Genomic DNA, 24,135 nt, shown 5'->3' with positions numbered 1-24,135 from the left:
CTTAGAATAATCAGCTATATTCAGTAACTCCCAGCATTCTTTACAGTCTCTGATTATTCATTGACAAACTAGTATGGTACAGATTGTTAGCATGATAAGTATATTTTAGAATGTTATGAAATTTTTAATTTTTTAAATGTGTTTAAGAGTAAACTACTTGATAATTTTATGTAGGAAACTTTCCTGTTTTATAAAAGCCGTCTCTTTTTCTTGTGTTTCTCTTTGCTTTTATCCCCTTTTCTAACTCCTGATAGGGTACCAAGTTGAAGATAAGAGTTACTCTTGGACAAAGGAATTTCAGGCTTACTCACTAGGAGTGTTACGCTGTATGAATATAAAATAGGGTTTACTGAATTAACAGTTAATTAAAAGGGTCCACATCATCCCTTGAGCTCTCATTATCAAACAGAAGGGCCAGACAATTATATATGAATGTATATATATACATACATATCTATCGTGTATGTCCACATAAACATATGTACACACACAAAGACACTCTTATGGGGTGATATCAAAATACTTAACCAGTGCAGTGCAATATGGGTATCAATTAAGAATAGATGCCATAAATGACACATATATGTGTGTGGTGTGTGTGTACAATTGTGTTAGTATAGAAAATGTCTAGCGGGTACACAGCATGCTGTTAACAGCAATACCTTTAGGTGTGGCAGGTGATAAGAGAAGGTGGAGAGACTTCATTTGCTAAGACATATAGTTCTGTCCTTTGAAAAAGAAAGTAGCACAAACAATATCCTGTTTGTCCAGTGGTTTGCAGTTTTAATTATCCTGATAGTTGAGGTTATTCAAGTACTTGTAGACGTTTTAATCTGACTCCTAAGAGAATTGTTGCTATTTTCCAAATAAAGATTGATCCACAAAATCAAAGTCCAATACTGCTAGGACTTGATGAGGTGTCATGCAAGTACTAGTTTTGGCTTTTTCTCTGAGCCTTAGTTTTCTTATCTGTAAAATGAGAACATTGTTTTCTGTAAGTGTGTGGTAATCTACACATAAATGTTATTGTCATCTCGTTTTTTCAGAAAGAATTTAGTAGAGCATGTACAAAGAAGATAATCAGAAAAATTTTTGGTCCAGTCATACTATCAGAGTATATGTTAAAGGCTTCAGTCATGTCAGGAATGACATTCAGTATTCATATTTTAATCTGTTTACTCTTTATGTTTGATGCTGCTGACCATTCCATCATTTGGGATGTGATCATAAAAGTAAAGCATAGTTTAAAAAATTGCCTCAATATATTTCATTTAAAACTTATTTTATTAAACGATTTGAAAAATGCTCAAAAGAAATAAGGGGTTTAACCCATCCAAGAAGAAAGACTGTCTCTTGACAATGGGAATGGTCTTGAGTGAATCAAAAGCTGCAGAAAACAGGCATAATAGCATCTGTGATTCTTTTCAGATAAAGGGCCTTTAATAAATCAGAAAGGGGAAACATCAAGGGCCAATGGCAGGAAAGAAAGTTTAGGCTAGGAGAAACTTAAGAGCTGCTCAAAGCCATTTAATAGCAGACCTGTAAGAAAGAGGTAGTACCATCTTTAAATAGCAGCTGATAAACAATGAAGCTAAAAATGATGAAAATTGCCTAGCTCAGTTTATAAATAGAATAATAAGATAATGACTGCTTTAGCAGCTAAACAGTTATTAAGAAAGTACTTATAATTTTATTCATTGTTTTTTGAATGTGGAGTTATTAATAATCCTTATCAGGTATTGTCCTGGGAGAGCTACTTGAAAGGAGAGGAAAGCTTCTTTAGGGTCTGACTCATTATTCACACTCTTCAGATAATAATAACTTACTTTTGCTTTTTAACCTAGACAGATGAAAAAATTTATGTAAAAGACTTTATAATATTCAATAACATTGGTGTAAATTATACTATCATACTATGTTCAAATTTGAAAATGGAAAGATCAATTTTGTTTGAATAACAGAAACGTGATGCTGAAATAGCCAAAACCATGATGGAAGAACACAAGAGAATAATAAAGGAAGAGAATGCTGCAGAAGACAAACGAAACAAAGTGAAAGCACAATACTATCTTGACTTAGAGAAACAACTTGAAGAACAAGAAAAAAAAAAGCAGGAAGCTTATGAGCAGTTGCTAAAAGAGAAACTCATGATTGATGAAATTGTTAGGAAGATCTATGAAGAAGATCGGTTGTAAGTTTATCCTAACTTTCTTACATGCCTAAATGTTCACTTTAGATTGATCGTAGGTTTGTTGTGAGGAACTGAAACACCTAATACATAGTAAGTGCTCAATAAATATTAGTTATGAACACATAAATTGGGACCAACTCCTTGTCATCTCTGTTAGCATAATTAATAAATGAATTATCTGATGATTAATAAATGCTTGTGATTGAATGACCTAAACCTTTTTTTTTCTTATATATGCCCATATCATATGTCAGAGGACATGTATTCTGATGAATTTTTTTGGTAGACAGCTTAAATATAGAGTGCTGCAAAGCTAATGTTTGTAGCATTTATGAAATAAGATGCATAAAACTTCATTAATAGGTTAGAGGAGACTATCACAGTATTTTACCCAAAGAAAAATTCATACCTGGCATTATATTTAGCACATAGTAAGCATTCAAAATGTTTGTTGCATGCACGAATGAAAAAAACTGTAGTGTTTTTCTGTACATTATTATGAACAAAATGAAATTACTTTTTCATATTTTATTATTTATGTTAAATCCGTACTTGTAACTGCTTTTCAGGGAAAAACAACAAAAGTTAGAAAAAATGAATGCAATGCGAAGGTATATAGAAGAGTTTCAGAAAGAGCAGGCTCTCTGGAGAAAAAAGAAACGTGAGGAGATGGAAGAAGAAAACAGAAAAATCATAGAGTTTGCTAACATGCAGCAGCAAAGAGAAGAAGATCGGATGGCAAAAGTTCAAGAAAATGAGGAGAAAAGGCTGCAGCTTCAGAATGCGGTATTAAAATAACCACTTCTTTAACACTACTGAATTCTGAAATATTAGTTACAGAATTTGGGTCCTATAAATATTTATGTTTTTTAAAAAATTTAATAGTTGACACAGAAATTAGAAGAAATGCTGCGGCAACGTGAAGATTTGGAACAAGTGCGACAAGAATTATACCAGGAAGAACAAGCTGAAATATATAAGAGGAAGCTAAAAGTAAGTTTCAGAAATGGAAAGAATGATTAACATAAAGAAGAATATAATTTTGAGATGAAGCAGAAGAGAAATAGTACATTTAAATCCAACCATACTGGTAATTACATTATATGTAAATGGTATACTACAGTTAAAAGACAGAAATTTTCAAGCTGGCTAAAAAGATAGACTCAGGCATCAATTCATAAACTATTATAAAAAGCATGATGCAACTATGTTGTCTGTAATCATAACTTAAATATGAAGACACATAGTTTAAAAGCAAAAGGGTGGTGAAAGATATATAACACAGACACTAGTCAAAAGCAGGTTGTAGTTGCTATGTTAATATGAGACAAAGTCAACTTCAGGACAAGCAATTCATGATAATACAGTAAATTCATCTAGAAGATGTAATAGTCCTAAAGGCGTGTGAACCTAAATACTAAAGCTTCACAATACATGAAGAAAAACTGAAAGGAGAAATAGGCAAATACACAATCAGATTCCAATATTTTTTTTTCTTTTTTTCTTTCCAAGTTTTACTTTAGGTTCAGGAGGTACATGTGCTGGTTTGTTACAGGGATAAATTTGTGTGTCATGGGGGTTTGGTGTAACATTATTTTGTCACCCAAGTAATGAGCATAGTACTTGATAGGTAGTTTATTGATCCTCATCCTCTTCCCATCTCCACCGTCAAGTAGGCCCCAGTGTCTGTTTTCCTTCTTTGTGTCCATGTGTACTCAATATTTAGCTCCTACTTATATGTGAAGACATATAGTATTTGGTTTTCTATCCTTGCATTAATAAGCATAGGCTAGTGGCCTCCAGCTCCATCCATGTTGATGCAAAGGATGTGATTTTGTTCTTTTTTATGGCTGTGTAGTATTCTGTGGTGTATATGTACATTTTCTTTATCCAGTCCACCATTGATGGGTATCTAGGTGGATTCCATATCTTTGCTATTGTGACTAGTGCTGCTATAAATACACACATGCATGTGTCATTATGGTAGAATGATTTATATTCCTTTGGGTATATACCCAGCAATGGGATTGCTGGGTCAAATGTTAATTGTTTCCATTATTTGAGGAGTCGCCACACTGCTTTTTACAGTGGTTGAATTAGTTTACATTCCCACCAACAATATATAAGCATTCCTTTTTCTCCACAACCTTGCCAGCATCCATTATTTTGTGACTTTTTAATAGCCATTCTGACTGATGTGAGATAGTATCTCATTGTGGTTTTGGTTTGCATTTCTCTAATGATTAGTGATATTAAGCACTTTTTCATATGCTTGTTGGCTACATATATATCATCTTTTGAGAGGTGTCTGTTCATGTCCTTAGCCTATTCTTTATTTATTTATTTATTTATTTATTTATTTATTTATTTATTTATTTTAGACAGAGTCTCGCTCTGTGGCCCAGATTGGAGTGCAGTGGCGTGATCTCGGCTCACTGCAAGCTCCGCCTCCCGCGTTCATGCCATTCCTGGGACTACGGGCACCCACCACCGTGCCCAGCTAATTTTTTCTTTTGTATTTTCAGTAGAGATGGCATTTCACCATGTTAGCCAGGATGGTCTCAATCTCCTGACCTCATGATCCACCTGCCTCGGCCTCCCAAAGTGCTGGGATAACAGGTGGGAGCCACCACACCTGGCCAGCCTATTTTTTAAATAGGGTAGTTAATTTGTTTACATTCCTTAGAGATTATGGATATTAGACCTTTGTCAGATGCATAGTTTACAAATATTTTCTCCCATTCTGTAGGTTGTATGTTTAGTCTGTTGATAACTTTATTTCCTGTGAAGAAACTCTTTAGCTTAACTAGGTCCCACTTGTCAGTTTTTGTTTTTGTTACAATTGCTTTTCGAGTCTTCATCATGAAATCTTTGCCAGATCCTATGTCCAGAATAGTATTTCAATGCATAGTTCTCATTAATCTATAGACTAAGTAGTCAGAACCGCAGGATATAGTGTTGAAAGCAGTGTCAATAAATTTGACCTGACATTTAGAGAATACTCCACCCAACAACAGCAGAATACAAATTCCATTCAAACATGGAACATTCACCAAGATAGATCATATTCTAGGACATAAAGGAAGTCTCAATAAATTTTCAAGGTTTTACATAATACTAGATATGTTTTCTGACAACAGTGGAATGAAATTAAAAATCAGTAATGAAAATACACCTGCAGAATCTTTAAGTATATTATAATTAAACAATATATTTCTAAATAAGCAATAAGAAAAGGGGAATAAATCATATTGGAAATTAGAAAAATATTTCAAACTAAATTATTTAAAAAACAGCATATCAAAATATGTGACGTGCAGTTAATGCAGTGCTTAGAGGAAAGTTTCTATCTTTAAATGCATGTATTAGAAAAAACAATGGTTAAAAATTAATAAGCCTATGTCTACCCACTTACACAGAAATGTTTATGCAGCATTATTCATAATAGTCTAAAAGTAGAAATAACCCAAAAGTAGAAATAACCCAAATGTCTGATGAATGGATAAACAAAATATAGTATATCCATGTAATAAAATGTTATTCAGCTATTAAAAGAATGACAGACTGATCATGCTAAAACATGGATAAGCCTTTAATTATAAAAAGTATGTGCCTCAAGAATGTTATATAAATGATATCAAACAGTATGTAACTTTTTCAAGTTGGCATTTTTATTCAGCATAATTTCCTGGAAATTCATCCAAGTTGCTTGTATTGATCATTTGTTACTTTTTATTGCTGAGTAACATTCCATTGGTATGTATGTACCATTTTATTTGACCGTTTGCCCATTAAAGGGCATTTGGAATGCTTCCAGTATTTAGCTCTGATGAGTAAATCTGCTGTGAACATTCAGGTAAAGGTTTTTGTATAAACATCAACTTTCATTTCTCTGCAATAAATGCTCAAGAATGTATTAGCTGGGTTTTGTGGTAATTGCATGTCAGCTGTGTAACAGACTACCAAAGTGATTTCCAGAACAGCTGTAGCATTTAACATTCCCATCAGAAATGTGTGAGTTAGCAGTCTGTCTGCATTCTCACCAGCATTCGGTGTTGCCACCGTTTATTTTTTATTTTTTTTTCTCCTCTGTCCTCAGAAGCTCAACAATTTTTTATTACAGCCACTTTTAAATATCCATGTAGTGATATCTTGTAGTTTTATTTTGCATTTCCCTGATGGCTAATGATGCTGAACATCTTTTCACGGGCTTATGTGCCATCCTCTTCGGTGTAAGATCCCCTTTGGTGAAATAATTCTTTGTGTCTTTTGCTGATTCTCTAATTGGGTTGTTTGTCCATTTATTGTTGGGTTTTGAGAGTTCTTCATATATTCTAGATACTAGTCCTTTGTCAGGTGGGTGGTTTGCATATATTTTCTCCTACTCTGTAGCTTTGTCTTCTCATCCTTTTAACCTGATCTTAGAGCATGGTTTTTCTTAGAGCAAATGTTTTCCATTTCTATGAAGTTCACTTTATCAGTTTTTCTTTTTATGGATCATGCCTTTGGTGTCAACTCTAGAAACTCTTTGCCTAGTTCTTGAAGAATTTCTCTGTCTTTTTTCTAAAAGTTTTTTTGTTTGTTTTTGTTTTTGTGTTTTGTTGTGTGTGTGTGTGTGTGTTTGCTTTTCCATTTTACATTTCAGTCTGTGATCTGTTTTAATTTTTGGTACAAACTATGAGACTTAAGTCAAATATGGTTTTTGCCATTGGATTTAGTCCAATTGTTCCACACCATTTGTTGAAGTGGCTGTTTCTCCAACGTTGAATTGCTTTTGCACCTTTCTTAAAACACAGCTGGCATGTTTGTATGGGTCTATTCCTGTGGTCTCTATTTTGTTCTGTTGGTCCTTATGTATTCATCCCTCCACCAATACTACACAGTTCTGAATACTGCAGCTATACGGCAAGTCTTAAAATTTTTTTTGTGGCTCAAGCCTGTAATCCCAGCACTTTGGGAGGCCGAGACGGGCGGATCACGAGGTCAGGAGATCGAGATCATCCTGGCTAACACGGTGAAACCCAGTCTCTACTAAAAAATACAAAAAAAAACTAGCCGGGCAAGGTGGCGGGCGCCTGTAGTCCCAGCTACTCGGGAGGCTGAGGCCGGAGAATGGCGTGAACCCGGGAGGCGGAGCTTGCAGTGAGCTGAGATCCGGCCACTGCACTCCAGCCTGGGCGACAGAGCGAGACTCCGTCTCAAAAAAAAAAATAAAAAATAAAAAAATAATAAAAAAAAAATAAAAAAATTTTTTTCGCTATTCTAGTTCCTTTGCCTTTCCATATGAATTTTTGAAGAATCTCTATAAATAATTTTTGCTGGGATTTTGATAGGAATTGAATTAAATATGAGTATCAGTTTGGGGAGAATTGATAAATTCACTATATTAAATTCATGAACACAATTTGGCTCTCCCTTTATTTAGATCTTTGAATTTTTTCATCAGGATTCTCTAGTTTCAGCATACAAATCCTGTATGCATTTGGTCACATCTGAGTATTTCATTTTTTGAGCGATTATAAATGGAACTTTTACTTTGGTGTCCGTGTACTCATTGCTAGTGAATTGATATTTTTGTGTTTATCTTGTATCTTACAACCTTGCTGAATTCACTTGTTAACTGTAGGAATTTTTTTCCCTACATAGTCAGGCCTGTCTTCTGCCCAGAGGTACAGGCTGTTTCTTCCTTTCTGATCTGTATATTTTTATTTCCTTTCCTTACCTCACATGCTGGCTAAAATTTCCAGCACCACTGGCTAGAGCTATGTTGAAGAAGAGTGATGAGAGTAGACATCACCTTTCCTTGTTGCTGATCTTAGGGGGAAGCATTAAGTTTTTAACCATTAAGTATAATGTTAATTATAGGTTTTTTGTAGGTGTTCTTTATCAAGTTGAGGAAGTTCTCTTCTATACCTATTTGTCTGAGGGCTTCTTATCATGAAGCAGTGTTAAATTTTGTTAAATGTTTTTTTCTACTGATACAATTATGTACTTTTTCTTCTTTAACCTAGTATGTTACATTGATTGATTTTTGAGTATTGAACCAGCCTTGTATCCCTGTAATAAACACTACTTGGTCATGGTGAATAATTCTTTTAATGTATGATCTATTTTCTAATATTGGGTTAAGGATTTGTGCATCCATATTCATGAGGAATATTGGTCTGTAATTTTTTATATTGGTAGCAGGGTAATACTATCTTCATAAAATGAATGGGGAAATGTTTCCTCCTCTTCAGTTTTCTGGAAGAGATTGTGTAGAATTGGTGTTAAACATTTGATAGAATTTTCCAGTGAAACCATCCTGACTTGGGGTTTTATTTTGGGGGAATTTCAAGTTATTAATTCAATCTCCTTAATAGTGATAGGACTATTCAAATTACCTTATTTCACATTTGGTGAGTTTTGGTAGCTTGTGTTTCTCAAGGAAGTGATCCATTTCGTCTAAGTTGTCAAATTTATGTGTGTATAATAATTTGTAGTATTCCTGTATTATCCTTTTGTTGTCTGTAGGGTCTCTAGTGATATCCTATGTTTTATTCCTGATATTGGTAATTTGTTTATTCATTAATTTTTTTTTTCTTGGTCAGCCTTGTTAAAGGTCTGTCCATTTCACTGATTTTTTTAAGAACCAGCCTTTTGTTTCACTGATAATTGTCTATTTTCTATTTTTAATTCCATTGATTTCTACAGTTTTCTTTATTATTTTCTTCCTTCTGCTTATTTTCGGTTTACTTTACAGTTCTTTTTATAGGTTCTTGAAGTGGGGGCTTAGATTATTGATTTGAGACTTTTCCTACATACATGCATTTAGTGCTACATATACCTTTTCCTAAATGTATGCATTTAGTGCTATAAATGTCTCTCAGAACTGCTTTAGCAGCATCTCACAAATTTTGCTATCTCATTTTTATTAACTACAATGTATTTATTTTCCTTGGCATTCCCTCTTTGGCCCATGAATTATTTAGAAGTGAGTGACCATTGTAAAATTATATTTTTTAGTATGTATGAAATTTTTCATAATAAAATGTTCAGAAAATAAAAGCTCATAGGAAAGGACTTAACTGCTCCAACTATATTTGAATTTCCCTAAAGAAGTACTGACTGTCATTGATAGATAATTGTTTTTAAATTTTAGAGAATTTTGGAGAATGAAGGGAATATTAGAAAACTAGAGATGGGTAAGTGCAGTTTTGATTTTGAGGAGGAAGTTGGAAACTGAAAAATACTTATAGGTGGTTTGGACAGCTTTTGTAATCAAGAATCTAGAATGATTCATAGTTACCATAGATTTCAGATGAATAAACTCAAGTGTGCAAAAAAAGCTTCTGTAACAGCTCTTTTCAAAGCAGTTATGTGTTAAAACTGAGTACAGAAACAAGATGGTAAATATAAAATTTATTCATGAGTAGCAGAAAACAATCCAAAGGTAAACATATTCTTTATCCAGCTAGTTTTAAAGGGATGCACAATGTGTTATCATGAAAAGCCTTATAACTTTCTCAGTTTGTAATACTAAATTTAACCAATACTAATTTAACCAAACTCTATCACTCTTCCCTTATAAATCTGGTGTAAGCAAATAGTTACTAAATTAACTTTTAGCTGTATTGTTGTTTAGGAAGAAGCAGAAAAGAAACTGAGAAAGCAAAAAGAGATGAAGCAAGATTTTGAAGAACAAATGGCCTTGAAGGAATTAGTACTACAGGCTGCAAAAGAGGAAGAGGAGAACTTTAGAAAAACTATGCTAGCTAAATTTGCTGAGGATGATCGGATAGAATTAATGAATGCTCAGAAACAAAGAATGAAGCAGCTGGAACACAGGAGAGCTGTGGAAAAACTTATTGAAGAACGTCGCCAACAATTCCTTGCAGACAAAGTAAGAAAAAGTTGTGGGGTTTTTTTGGTCGTTATCATTAAACAGCAATTAGCTCATGTATCATCCACTAAACATTTACTGAGAAGCTTTATATGCCAGACAATGTTAGTATGTTTACTAATATATATATAAATTTTCTGACCATTTTTGCTTCTAGAAAATATTTATTGATGCTTTCTATGTGCTAAACACTGGTTGGTATTGAGAACATGAAAGGTAAATAAAACTAAGTCCATGTCACCCATGAATTTATGGTCTTGGTTAAGAAAAATATATAAAAAGTAATTATAAATATGTCATGTACATGTGATAATAGGTTACAGAGCTATGGATGTTTTGGTATGGCAGAGAGAGAAACAGATCATGAACACCCTGCATGCTATTTTAAGAAGGTGGGCTTTTCTAAGGGAAGCCACGGAAGATTGGAAAGCTGTATGTTAAGATCTGCACTTTGAAAGACAATTCAAGTGAGAGCATTGAAGGTAGATAAGAGATGAGTAAGCTTGGAGATAGGAAGATCAGTAAGTAAGTTATTATAATAATCCCAGTGACAACTGGTGAAACCCATGCAAATGGAGAGGGGATCCACCCAAGAGATATTAAGGATATAGAATTGATGGGGCTTGGTGACCAGTGAGATCTAGAGAGGTGAGAGAAGACTTAAGGATACTACTAATAAACAATACTGTCATTCCATCTTTTTAATTATTTTTGATTATTTTTATTTTAAGTTCCAGGATGCATGTGCAGAACATGCAGGTTTGTTACACAGGTATATACGTGCCATGGTGGTTTGCTGCACCTGTCAACCTGTCATCTAGGTTTTAAGCCTTGCATGCATTAGGTATTTGTCCTAATGCTCTCCCTTCCCCTTATCCTCCCCTACCCCCCGACAGGCCCACAGTGTGATGTTCCTGTCCCTGTGTCCATGTATTACTACCGTCTTTAATGGGTGACTGGGTGATATCCTAAGGAAAGAGTATAGAGGAAAAGAAATGATTTTGAGGGGGCAAATAATTCTATTTTGTCCACCCAGAATGATTTGCGTGGCCCAGGGGAAGATTACTAGTTGGAAATGCAGATTTAAGTGTTGGAGAGGGAATTAAGTTTTTGGCTTTGGACACATTGATTTATGTCTCATCCGTAAAACTAAATACTTATATTCTCTCACTGGATTTTCGTGGTTTAAGAACCAAATGGATAATATGTAGGTGTTCTGAAAACTGGTAGGAAGAGAAGAATTTACTTTTAAAAGGAAGACTCAGTGAGACTTACATGACTTCTTTTAAAACTATACAAAGTAGGAGTCAAAATAATGCAAATGTTTCAAATATGAGAAATTTATGGGAATACAAGTGCTGTTATATTTCAGATTGGAGCTCATCTGTTCTCAGAAGCTAAGCAGAATCAGGCCTGGTTAGTACTTCGGATAGGAGAAAGCTCCTGGAAAAATTAGCAAGACAACTAACTAGAAATCAGACTAAAAACTAAATGGAAATCAGATAAAGTCACCTAATGCATAGACACTTATACAAATAATTTATGTCTTAATTTTTAAAGACTTATAAATGTTCCCAATATGAAGCTGTCGGCTTAGTTTTGTCAGATTGGGCAGCATTTTTGTTCTGCCCCCAAGGCAAGGACAGATCTTCATGATGAAACTCATTAACACCATTATACAATCCTATAAGGTCTAACTATGTTTTCTGGATTTCAGAGATATTCCTAAATAGGTATCTATAATTCTGTCTACCTCTACAAAAATCATATGGTCAGACAAAATCTGAAACTTCCCAGGAGGTAGTTTCCTACCTACCACCAAAGCTATTCAGAATTTGTCCTAAATGGATACGTTGATTTCATAACTACCTAAACTATTTAATTTACTTTAAATTTTTCTTTTTAGGATAAACATTGAATGTGGCCTACCAGATCCTTCTTAGGAAATCCTGCATTAGCCCAAATTAGACTCTACCATTGGACAAAAATCTATCAAGTTTGCTTTCCCCTGTAACATTACAGAACTTTCCTGTATCTCTTCTTTATAAGGAATGGGTGAATTAAGATAGAATTAGGTTTGAATGCAAGTACAGTCTCAAATTAACAGTGGCTTAGTAGATTACTGTTCTTTCACGTAGTTCAAGTCATCTTTTCTATATGGCCCAGAATTTTGATGTGATTACGAGTATTCAAGAGCTCTTTCCCAAGAAATACTAGTGGAATTCTCATGCTTCATATCTTTTAAAATGTATATATATATATTATATATATTTTTAAAATATATATATTTTTAAAATATATATATTTTAAATATATATTTCATATCTTTTAGATATTTCTGATCTTCTTTATTCACTTTTTGTTTTACACTGAAAACTCTTCAGCATCTGGCATATGGTAAGCATTCAGTAAATATTTACTGTATCAGGGCAGTCACTCCTTTGAATATTTTTTCCCTTGGTAATGAAGACACTTTCCTGAAAATATTTGTTTGCCTCCTTGTAATTTTAAAGGAATAATGATAGTAAAAAATGTGTACAGACTACAGATATGTGTACAGACATAAAATATATATTATCTAGAATCTTTTGAACTTAGTGTCGTAAATAGTTCATCAATTTTATCTAATTCATTGCATGAGTAGTTTTATTTGAAAACTTCGTATAAGATTAATGTACTTTGTGATAACAAAATTTGATCTGCATTTCCAGCAACATGAACTAGAAGAGTGGCAGTTGCAGCAAAGGCGGCAAGGATTTATTAATGCAATTATTGAAGAAGAAAGGCTAAAACTTCTCAAAGAGCATGCTACAAACTTACTAGGCTATCTCCCTAAAGTAAGTGAGATTTATCTCAAGTTGTAATCTTCATGACCTTTAATAATGAAAAAAACATGGTATTTGGATTTTAGAGTGCCTAGATTTTGCTCACTTCTTGCTCAGTTATGAAGCAGTGATGGGATCCTGTCCAGGCACTGAACCTCTCTGGGCCCATTTCAGTATATCTACAATGATTGGTCTTGGCACATTATTAGAGGTATGAGCTTGATTTACTGAATTTGTACTTTATTTATCACCCAGGCTGGAGTGCAGTGGCAGAATGTCAGCTTACTGCAATCTCCGCCTCCCAGGTTCAAGTGATTCTCTTGCTTCAGCCTCCTGAGTAGCTGGGATTACAGGCGTTTGCCACCACACCCAGCTAATTTTTGTATTTTTAGTAAAGACAGGGTTTCGCCATGTTGGCCAGGCTGGTCTTAAACTGTTGGCCTCAGGTGATCCATCCGCCTCGGCCTCCCAAAGTGCTGGGATTACAGGTGTGGGCCACCACACATGGCATGAGCCACCACACATGGCATGAGCCACCACACATGGCATGAGTTTGTATTTTAGAGGTTCTTTTCTCCCCTTTTAGTATATGAAATCTAAAGCTACCCTACAACAACTGTGGTACTTATACGCCAAAGCTGAGAATGTGTATGAAAACATTGTCATTGGTAACACCAGTAATAGGAACATGCTTGAACCGAGTCTGAGACAGATCTGCTCTATAGTAGGAAGTTGTAACTAGTTAAACTTGATTTTTAAAATTCCAGAAGATAGTGAATTTTAATGTATACCTGAGACACACTGTGACTTCAAATAAAATAGTAACACGCTGGGCATGGTGATGCATGCCTATAATCCCAGCACTTTGGGAGGCTGAGGCAGGAGGATCACTTGAGCCCAGGAGTTCAAGACCAGTCTGGGCAACATAGGGAGATCCCATTACTACACAAAATAAAAAGTTAACTGGATGTGGTGATGCACGCCTGTAGTCCTAGCTACTCTGGAGGCTGAGGTTGGAGGATTGCTTGAGCCTGGAAAGTTGAAGCTGCAGTGACCCTTGATCTTGCCACTGCACTCCAGCCTGGGCAACAGAGTGAGACCCTGTCTTAAAAAAGTAGTAACAGTTTCATAGGACACATAAACATCTAGACTCATATAAATAAGATCACCATCTTTCAGCTATAGAAATGCCGTTTCATATTTTATTCAGTAGAATCAAGTGCATATTTTACATTCAATCTGGTGCTAAGGAAGGAAAAATATATAAAATATATAGGTAATTATTGCCTGGCCACAGGACTTTTGATAGTCTAATTGGTTACATAGGATTAAGGAATGCAAAATGATGTATTAATGATAAAATCCACATGTAATTAATAAATTTCATAAAATATAAACTATAGGAATGTCTTTGGGATGTGATATTTTTGTAGAGGAAATAATTGTGGAGGCAGCAGGAGTGATTAATAAACTTGATATCCGCCGGGCGCGGTGGCTCAAGCCTGTAATCCTAGCACTTTGGGAGGCCGAGACGGGCGGATCACAAGGTCAGGAGATCGAGACCATCCTGGCTAACACGGTGAAACCCCGTCTCTACTAAAAAGTACAAAAAACTAGCCGGGCGAGGTGGCGAGCGCCTGTAGTCCCAGCTACTCGGGAGGCTGAGCCAGGAGAATGGCGTAAACCCGGGAGGCGGAGCTTGCAGTGAGCAGAGATCCGGCCACTGCACTCCAGCCTGGGTGACAGAGCGAGACTCCGTCTCAAAAAAAAAAAAAAAAAAAAAAAAAAAAACTTGATATCCAAAAATGATCTTTATCCTTTAGATCCTAATGGCGCCAAATGACCTCAGTTATCCTTAAAATTCTTTAGATTGCAAGATAAGTAAATATTTAATTTTGTTTTAAAGAGCCCTTTGCAGTATACTATAGGGGAAAAGAAAAATAGAACAGTGAAGAATTCCAGAGGGTTTGCTTAAATGGCTTAGCTCCAAACCTGAATTCTTTTCTGCAAGACTGATTGATTGCTGATTAGCCATAGAACTGACACATGAAGAACTAATCCCATGCATGAATCTATCGAAGCTCACCCTTATATCATATTATAGAGCTATTTAAAGAAAAGGGTAGGGTACACTATAGATGAAGTGCCTTCCTATCTAGGTAATCCAAGCAGTAGAACTTGTAGAAGAGCTCAGATTCATATGACAAGCTCCTACACTAGAGCTGATAAATCAGAAAATTGGGTCAGTCTATGAATATTCAATATATATGTAAAGTCTTATTTTTTTGAAAAGTGTTGATTTTTTTTTAAAGTTTCATTAATCTATTGAACAGATTTCATTACCTTGGCGATAACTTTACTAACCTCATGTCTTTGTCAGTCTTAAAAGCATTTAGTGAAATATTCTGATATTCAAAAGTAACCCACAAAATATTTTTCTTGTAGGGAGTATTTAAAAAAGAGGATGATATTGATCTGCTTGGTGAAGAGTTTAGGAAAGTGTATCAGCAAAGGAGTGAAATTTGTGAAGACAAATGATAACATCAAAATTGGGTAAACCCTAGATTTTTCGTATGTTACCACTAGATGTCAGCATAACTTTTGTTTTACAGTTCAGTGGCAGTAGGAATCCATTGTCTATTTGGATTTTGTTAAGTCATCACTGAATTTATAACTTGTAAACAATTATCAGATAAAAATTAATTTTAATCAAACTGTTATTTTTTGTACTGATAATTTGAAAATCCGATTTCTACCACACTACAGAGCATTGTTTGCATCCCCATCCTCAAGACAGTATATGTACCTTGACTAATACAGACCTCTACCCCAAAGTGAACTAACTGCCTTCTCTCTGTATTTAGGAACTTTCCTTACTCGATTTAGCCAGGGAAATAAATATTTGGAATTTTCTTTTAAAGCATCTTTTTCGGTCTACTTGAAGGGAGGAGAACTGTAAATGAAAAGAGTCAAGAATTTTATTATCTAATGTGCTTAATTGTCACGTTCAGTAAGAACCTAACAAACTCAAAAATAGCTAATAAGTCATAAGATAGCAGAATCAAAAGTTAAATTGTTGCTTTATTTTACAAAATTTTTTCTAATAGTTACTACATATTAGAATAATGCATCAGTTTTATATCTCCCAAATCTAAAAAGGGAATTCTTTGAAATTATTTTGATTTCATAATCAACTATATTACTTATGAAGAGTAAAAATAATTCAAACCATTACAATAAGTAAAATGGGTATCCACCACATACTGTCATAGAGACTAACTGAAGTAGGGATCACTTAAGAATTTCCCCATTCAAGTGCTTTCATAAATTCCTCCTCAGTGAAAGACAGCATCTTGGCAGCTTCAATATGCATCTGTTAAAAAAAAAAAAATCAGTATTGTCTGATTTAGTATTAAGAGTAGGCCACCAAACAACAGGAAGTTTGTAAAAATGTGTGGATAATATATTGTCAGAATGTAAGTTCTGTTGTAGGAATGTATACTGTTAATTCCAATAAGCATGATATTTGAAATGGTAGTAATTACATTCAAGGACCAACCTATAGAATACTTTTTGTCTAACAGTAGTATTGAACCAACTTATTTTTAAGATAATAATTCTATAATATTGTAATACCTGACCTTTGCAAAGAAGGAAAGTGTCAGAACTATGAATTTTTAGATAAAGCAGCAACAGTGGTTTGGAAGCAATGTTCACTCTAAGGTTTGAAGAGGCAAACAGTCCCCTAAGATAATAGTCATTCTTTAATGTGGTACTTTCTGTAGTTGAGACATACCTGTACTGTATTTTCCAGTCCCATTTTCTACACTAATTTACTTATGTGAAAATATCCACTTGCTTAGATGACACATACATACATCTCACTATACATGTTAGATTTCATATGAATAATGCATTTTATATGAAATTCAGTGCCTAAAGATGTCAAAAATTAAACATACCTAAAGTGAAAAATGCTGAATTGTTTAGTAAGAAAGGTACAGATAATATGATGATTTAACTTTAACGACAGACTCACCTTTTGCCTTTTTAAAACATCAATTAATTTTAACTGTTTCTTGAACCCTATCATTAATTCTCCTTTTTGTTTTTCTAGCTTCTTGTTTTCTGATTTTAACACTTCAATTTTTTTATGTTCTTCATTTGCTATGTCCTACAAAAGGAAAAAAAAAGTGCCATATATTCTTTTTTAATATACAGCCTTTCAATGGACAGAATTATAGACTACCATCACAACAGTAATAAAAAGTACTTTTTAAAACTGAAATATAAATTTTTTTGTAGATAAAAATTGCTTTCCATTATCGAATTACTGGAATTTGATAGCTTTTAGTCATGCTCAGGTACTTCCCATTTTTAAAAAAGTTTTAAAAATAACTCAGTTCTAATTCTAGTAACAGCAAAGTAGCTTGTATTGAACCAACATAAACTCTGGATTTGTGAATTTTAAAAAATATATTTGAAGGCACAGATGAATAATCAATAATAAGTAGAAACTGGAAGTGGTATGATCTTTGAAAGAGCAGAAATACTGGTTTAGATCCACATTCAACTAGCTTCTCCTGAAAGCGCTTTCCAGTTCGTGGGTTCACAGAGATAAGAACTCAAGCAAAAAGTAGTAGTCTTTTTGGACTGAGGAGTCAGAGAGCAGGGCTGCCAAGGTGGTACAAATTTTTAAGTAGGAAATTCTAGAAAAAAGAGACCCCTCAAAACATGCATACGTATTTCCCTCAAATGCTTGGCAGACATCTAAATACCATTTACAGGGTAAGACACCTAGGTACCTGTGAAAGGAAATGGCTGTAGTCTTTAGCTAAGCAGAGAATTTACCCACTTCCCATGACAAGGGGGAGACCAAGTTTGTAATCTTGGTAAAAATGGACTGGATAAGGTCTTTAGCAATTTGAGCAAAGCAGAAAAAGGGTCAGTAGAAATCATTAAATATAGGAAGATCTATACTTGAAATGTTAAAGGAAGTAATTCATACAAAAGGAAAATGATACCAGAAGGAAATCTGAATCTCTGTACACACACATAAAAAAGATGGAGAAAAAAATAGAAATAGTAATGTGGAATCTATCTATAGATATATGTGTGTGTGTGTATAGAATTTTTCTTTTCAAAAAAAAACAAAAAAAACCCACCTCTTTAAAAGATACAGCATTAGCAAAATGGTGGATTAGGAAGCTCCAGGCCTTTGCTCACCCCATTCAAAGACTGAATATATGATACCCAGACCAAAGTAGCTTTGGGAGAGCTCTAGAAACCAGTCAGTCAGCAGAAGCAACCAAAAGAATGCCTAACTAAGAAAAGGCCATACTCAAAATAGTAGGAAATGTCATGGTGTTTTTCTTACCCTTTCCCCACATACTCCCTCGCACAGCACAGTCAGGAAGAAGCCACCCAATTCCCAGTTCCCTCCCTTGGAATGGAAGGAAAAGAGTAGACTTGCTTGCAACATTCTGGTTTTTCTGGGGCCTGCCTGAGGGACTGGTATCTGTCTTGCCTGACTCAGTACTGATGGGAACAGCTGCGTCATTTGGATATCAGGTTGGAAGCTGCAGAAACAGGTGGTTGGTACCACTGAATGTGAGAGGTGCAGTGAGTCCACAGAACTGCAGGAACCTGGTGGCAAAAAATTATGGGCAGAGGAATACAATACAGCATCTAAATCTGTGAGAAGTAGGTGAGACTTTTAGGTAATTAGGACATTTAAAAGAAGCCATGTGTATGGAAAACTGGAATAAAAACACACAGGCCCAGGAAAGACACATCCCCAGAAAAGGTTTGAGAGAACCTCAAGACTTTACACCACGCTGATTAGTGAAGGTCTTTGCTTGCATGCAGCCAGTCTGCAAGACTGAGAGAACTGACTGGTTTTTCAAACACCCATTTTTCAACGTTAAGATCACAAGACATCCAAAGAAACAGGAAAACATGGACCATATTAAAGGAACAAAATTAATATCCAGAAATTTATCCTAAAGAAACAAAGGCTTCTCACTTATTAGACAAGGACTTTAAAATAACTGCCATAAATATGCTCCATGAGCTGAAGGAGAATATTGACAACTAAATGAAATCAGGATACCTATATATTAATAAAATGAGACTATCAACAAAAATTACAAAAAAGAACAAAACAAATTCTAAAGCTGCAAAATACAGTAACTGAATTGAAAAATTCACTTGAAGGGTTCCAGCAGAACAGGTCTTATACCTGCTGAATAGGTATAAGAAAGAATGAGCGAGCTTTCAGACAGGTCATTTGAAATGAGCAGGTCAGAGAAGCCAAAAGTAAAAGAATGAAGAAGAAAAGTGAACAGCAGCTAAGGGACACCATCGAGTGGGCCAATATGTATATTAGTGTAATCTTAGGAGAGAGAGAAAAGGAGACAAATAACTTATTTTAAGAATTAATAGCTGAAAAATTGCCAAATTTAAGGAAAAATGGATATACAAATACAAAAAGCTCCATGAACTCCAAGTAGGATAAACCCAAAGAGACTCCACAGCAAGACACATTTTAATCAGTCGAATGTCAAAGAGAAAATCTTGATAGCAGCAAGACAAAATGGCTCATCACATGCAAGGGAGCATCTGTAAGATTATCAACAGATTTTTCAGCAGAAACTTTGCAGGCCAGAAGTCAGTAGGATGATATACTTAAAGTGCTGAAAGAAAAAACACCTAGAAGAATACTATATCCAGCAAAGTATCCTTCAAAAATGAAAAAGAAATAAAGACATTCCTAGATAAAAGCTGAGGAAATTCATTACCACTATATCTTCCCTACAAAATCCTAAAGAAAATCCTTCAAGTTGAAACAGAAGGATACTAGACAATAATGCAAAGCTATATGCAAATATGAAATTCTCCAGTAAATGTAAATATTTGGACAAATATAAAGGCCTGTATTATTTTAATTTTGGTTGACAACTCACTTTTCATTCTTTCATAGAATTTAAAAGACAAAAGCATAAAACATACTATAAGTCTTTGTTAACGGGTACATAACCTAAAGATCTAATTGGTGACACCAGTAAAACAAGGTAGGACAGGGGCTGAAAAGCAGTAGAGTCTTTATATACGATTGAAGTTGCATCATTACACAAAATGAACTAAACACTAAGGAAGGCAATAAGGGAGGAAATGAGAGGCTAAAAGTCCTCAAGACATACAGAAAACTGTGAACAAATAGCAACAGGCCTCCCAATACTTTAAATGTAAATGGACAAAACTCCCTAACCAAAATAAATTGAATAGAAGAATGGATTTTTAAAAACTAAATTCCAACTTTATGCTGTCTACATGCAACTAACTTTATATCCAGAGATATGCATAGATTGAAGGTAAAAGGATGGAAAAAGATAATCTGAAATTTTGTAACCAAAAGAAAACAGGAGTGACTACAGTAATATCTGACAAAATAGACTTTAAGTCAAAACTGTTAAAACATACCAAGAAGGACATTATATAAGAACATATGAGCCAAACAAAAGGGCCAGTTCAGCAAGAAGATAGATACAATTATATATGTACCAAACATTAAAGTGCCCAAATATATGAAGCATTGACAGACTTGGAGAAAAGACCACTCTACAATAAAAGTAGACTTCAATACCCCATTTCCCATAATCGATAGAACCACTGGATAGAAGACCAATAAAGAAATAAGGGACTTGAACAACATTACAGACCAATTAGATTTAAGAGACATAAAAAACAATTCTCTAACACAAAGGCATAAGAAGGATATAATGGACTCTAGGGACTTATGGGTGAAGGGTGAGAGGGATAAAAGATTAATTGGGTTCAGTATACACTGCTCGGGTGATGGGTGTACCAAAATCTCAGAAATCACCGCTAAAGAATTTATCTGTGTAAGCAACACCACCTGTTCCCCCAAAAAGACTGAAATAATAAAGAAAAAATAGAATCATATGCCACAACAGACAAATATGGAGAGACAGGAAGTAGATTAGTGGTTGCCTAGGGCTAGCATGTGGTGCAGGGTGTTGGGGGAATATAGAATGGCTGTGAATGGGTACAGAGGTTCTTTTTGGGGTGATAAAATTGCAAAATTGATTGTGGTGATGGTTGCACAACTTTGTGACTGCAAAAAACAACTTATTTATATATTTTAAGTGGGCTGTATGGTATATGAATTATATCTCAACAAAGATGTTAATGAAAATAAATGAGGAGAATACAGTTTTCTCAAGTGCACATGGAACATTCCCCACATTTTATAAGACTGAAATCATACAAACTATATTTTCCAATCACAGTTGATTCAAACTAGAAATCAATAGCAGATGGAAAACTGGAAAATCCATAAATATGCGGGGATTGAACAAAATACTCAAACTACCAAGGGCTCAAATAAGAAATCACAATGGAAATTGGAAAATAATCATGAGACAAATTAAAACAAAGCTACAATATGCCAAAACTATAGGACAGAGTATAAACACTGCTAAGAGGGAAACCTGTAGTTGTAAATGTTTACATTAGGAAATGGAACAGAACAGAGTCCTCAGAAATAATACCACACATCTACAGCCATCTGATCTTTGACAAACCTGACGAAAACAAGAAATGGAGAAAGGATTCCCTATTTAATAAATGGTGCTGGGAAAATTGGCTAGCCATAAGTAGAAAGCTGAAACTGGATCCTTTCCTTACTCCTTATACGAAAATTAATTCAAGATGGATTAGAGACTTAAATGTTAGACCTAATACCATAAAAACCTAGAAGAAAACCTAGGTAATACTATTCAGGACTTAGGCATGGGCAAGGACTTCATGGCTAAAACACCAAAAGCAACGGTAACAAAAGCCAAAATTGACAAATGGTATCCAATTAAACTAAAGAGCTTCTGCACAGCAAAAGAAACTACCATCAGAGTGAACAGGCAACCTACAGAATGGGAGAACATTTTTGCAATCTACTCATCTGCCAAAGGGCTAATATCCAGAACCTACAAAGAACTCAAACAAATTTACAAGAAAAAAACAACCCCATCAAAAAGTGGGCAAAGGATATGAACAGACACTTCTCAAAAGAAGATATTCATACAGCCAACAGACACATGAAAAAATGCTCATCATCACTCGCCATCAGAGAAATGCAAATCAAAACCACAATGAGATACCATCTCACACCAGTTAGAATGGCAATCATTAAAAAGTCAGGAAACAACAGGTGCTGGAGAAGATGTGGAGAAACAGGAACGCTTTTACACTGTTGGTGGGACCGTAAACTAGTTCAACCATTGTAGAAAACCTTGTGACAATTCCTCGAGGATCTAGAACTAGAAATACCATTTGACCCAGCCATCCCATTACAGGGTATATACCCAAAGGATTATAAATCATAGCTATAAAGACACATGCACACGTATGTTTATTGTGGCACTATTCACAATAGCAAAGACTTGGAATCAACCCAAATGTCCATCAGTGACAGACTGGATTAAGAAAATGTGGCACATATACACCATGGAATACTATGCAGCCATAAAAAAGGATGAGTTCGTGTCCTTTGTAGGGACATGGATGCAGCTGGAAACCATCATTCTCAGCAAACTATCGCAAGAACAGAACACCAAACACCACATGTTCTCACTCATAGGTGAGAATTGAACAATGAGATCACTTGGACACAGGAAGGGGAACATCACACAATGGGGCCTACTGTGGGGAGGGGGGAGGAGGGATAGCATTAGGATATACACCTAATGTAAATGACGAGTTAATGGGTGCAGCACACCAACATGGCAAATGTATACATATGTAACAAACCTGCACATTGTGCACATGTACCCTAGAACTTAAAGTATAATAATAAAAAACTTTTTAAAATTAACAATGTAGTTTATAGATAAAACATAAGACAATAGCAGAAAGGTGGGTGGGGGGTAATGGAAGTATACTGCTAAAAGGCTCTTAAATTATTCTAAAATGCTATATTACTTGAAGTAGACAGTGATAAACATATATATATATAACAAATGCTGAAATGCATACAAACAGGTACAGATAATGAGCTAATAAAGGCGATAAAATGGAATCTTTAAAAAAGCAATTCACAAAGAAAGGAAAGAAAACATATGGGCCAAATAAAAACAATAGCTAGCTAACAGACTTAATCCCAACCATATTATTAATCATTTTAAATGTAATGGTGTAAGCACCTCAGTTAAAAAGTTAAGAGACTGTCAGATTGGATTTTGACAGTCTTTTGTTTTGACAGGATTTTGACAGATATTGAAGCAAAGTCAACTAGATGCTGCTAACGGGAAGACACAAAGGAGTTACAAGTAAAAGAACGGAAAAAGATAAGACAATGCTAACATGAGCTAAAATAAAGCTTCAGTTGCATGAATATCAAATAAAGTTAATACAGGTTGAAGTCTGAAATCCAAAATGCTCTAAAATCTAAAACTTTTTGAGTGCTGACATGATGCTCAAAGATGAAATGTCCACTGTAGCATTTCTAAAACACTTCTGGTACCAAGCATTTCAGATAAGGGATACTCAACCTGTATCAGAATGCAGGAACAAAAATAAATAAAAATAAATAATAAGAGGTCAATTCATTCAAGAGGATTTAACAATCTTCTTAAATATTGGGTATTAATACACCTAATAACCAAGTCTCAAAATACATGATGCAAAAATTGATGAGACTGAAAGGGAAAATAGACAAACTCACAGTTCTATTCAGAGTTTAGTACCCCTCTCTTTATCACTGATAGAACAAGGACACATAGAATACATAAGATACAGAAGTGTTGAACAACACTATCAAGCAATTTGACATAATTGACATTTATAGAATACTCCACCTAACAAATACAGAATGCACATTCCTATCAAGGGCACATGAAATATTTACCAATTTAAACCATATTCTGGGCCAAAAAAAGTATCCATGCATTTAGAATGATTCAAGTAAAACCAAATGCATTCTCTGTCCACAATGGAATTAAAAATCAGTAAGAATGCTATTTGGGGAAAATCCCCAAATATTTGAAAAATGAAATGACAAACTTTTAAAGTTTGTCATGGCTCAGAGGAAATAAAAAAGAAAATTAGAAAGTATTCTGAATAGAATAAAAATGAAAATACAAAAAATCAAAATTGGTGGGAAGTAGCTAAGGAAATTCATAGAGAAACATTTACAGTATTTAAAATGCTTATATTAGAAA

The 24,135-nt window shown here is 34.6% G+C and overlaps 2 protein-coding genes across 5 annotated transcripts in view; one reads left to right on the top strand and one right to left on the bottom strand.

The window, feature by feature from the left end:
* Positions 1 to 15,612, top strand: part of LOC116272982 (meiosis-specific nuclear structural protein 1) — a 33,803-nt gene extending 18,191 nt beyond the window's left edge. The window contains exons 5-10 of the mRNA XM_031661902.1: positions 1,962 to 2,191; positions 2,761 to 2,977; positions 3,077 to 3,184; positions 9,816 to 10,073; positions 12,785 to 12,910; positions 15,344 to 15,612. Coding sequence (XP_031517762.1) covers positions 1,962 to 2,191; positions 2,761 to 2,977; positions 3,077 to 3,184; positions 9,816 to 10,073; positions 12,785 to 12,910; positions 15,344 to 15,436 — 1,032 coding nt within the window. The 3' untranslated portion in view covers positions 15,437 to 15,612. The remainder of the gene's footprint in view (positions 1 to 1,961; positions 2,192 to 2,760; positions 2,978 to 3,076; positions 3,185 to 9,815; positions 10,074 to 12,784; positions 12,911 to 15,343) is intronic.
* Positions 15,613 to 15,959: 347 nt separating this feature from the next.
* LOC101017846 (testis-expressed protein 9) overlaps positions 15,960 to 24,135 on the bottom strand; it is a 67,349-nt gene continuing 59,173 nt past the window's right edge. For all 4 annotated transcript variants that reach the window (XM_009210238.3, XM_031661903.1, XM_031661904.1 and 1 more), the window contains 2 exons: positions 16,938 to 17,072; positions 15,960 to 16,271 (listed from right to left, as the gene is read on the bottom strand). In XM_009210238.3, the coding sequence (XP_009208502.1) occupies positions 16,194 to 16,271; positions 16,938 to 17,072 (213 nt within the window). In that variant the 3' untranslated portion in view covers positions 15,960 to 16,193. The remainder of the gene's footprint in view (positions 16,272 to 16,937; positions 17,073 to 24,135) is intronic.

The sequence above is a fragment of the Papio anubis genome, unplaced genomic scaffold, assembly GCF_008728515.1.
Source record: "Papio anubis isolate 15944 unplaced genomic scaffold, Panubis1.0 scaffold292, whole genome shotgun sequence".
NCBI classification, from domain to species: Eukaryota; Metazoa; Chordata; class Mammalia; order Primates; family Cercopithecidae; genus Papio; species Papio anubis.
This window is presented reverse-complemented; position numbering and strand designations above follow the sequence as displayed.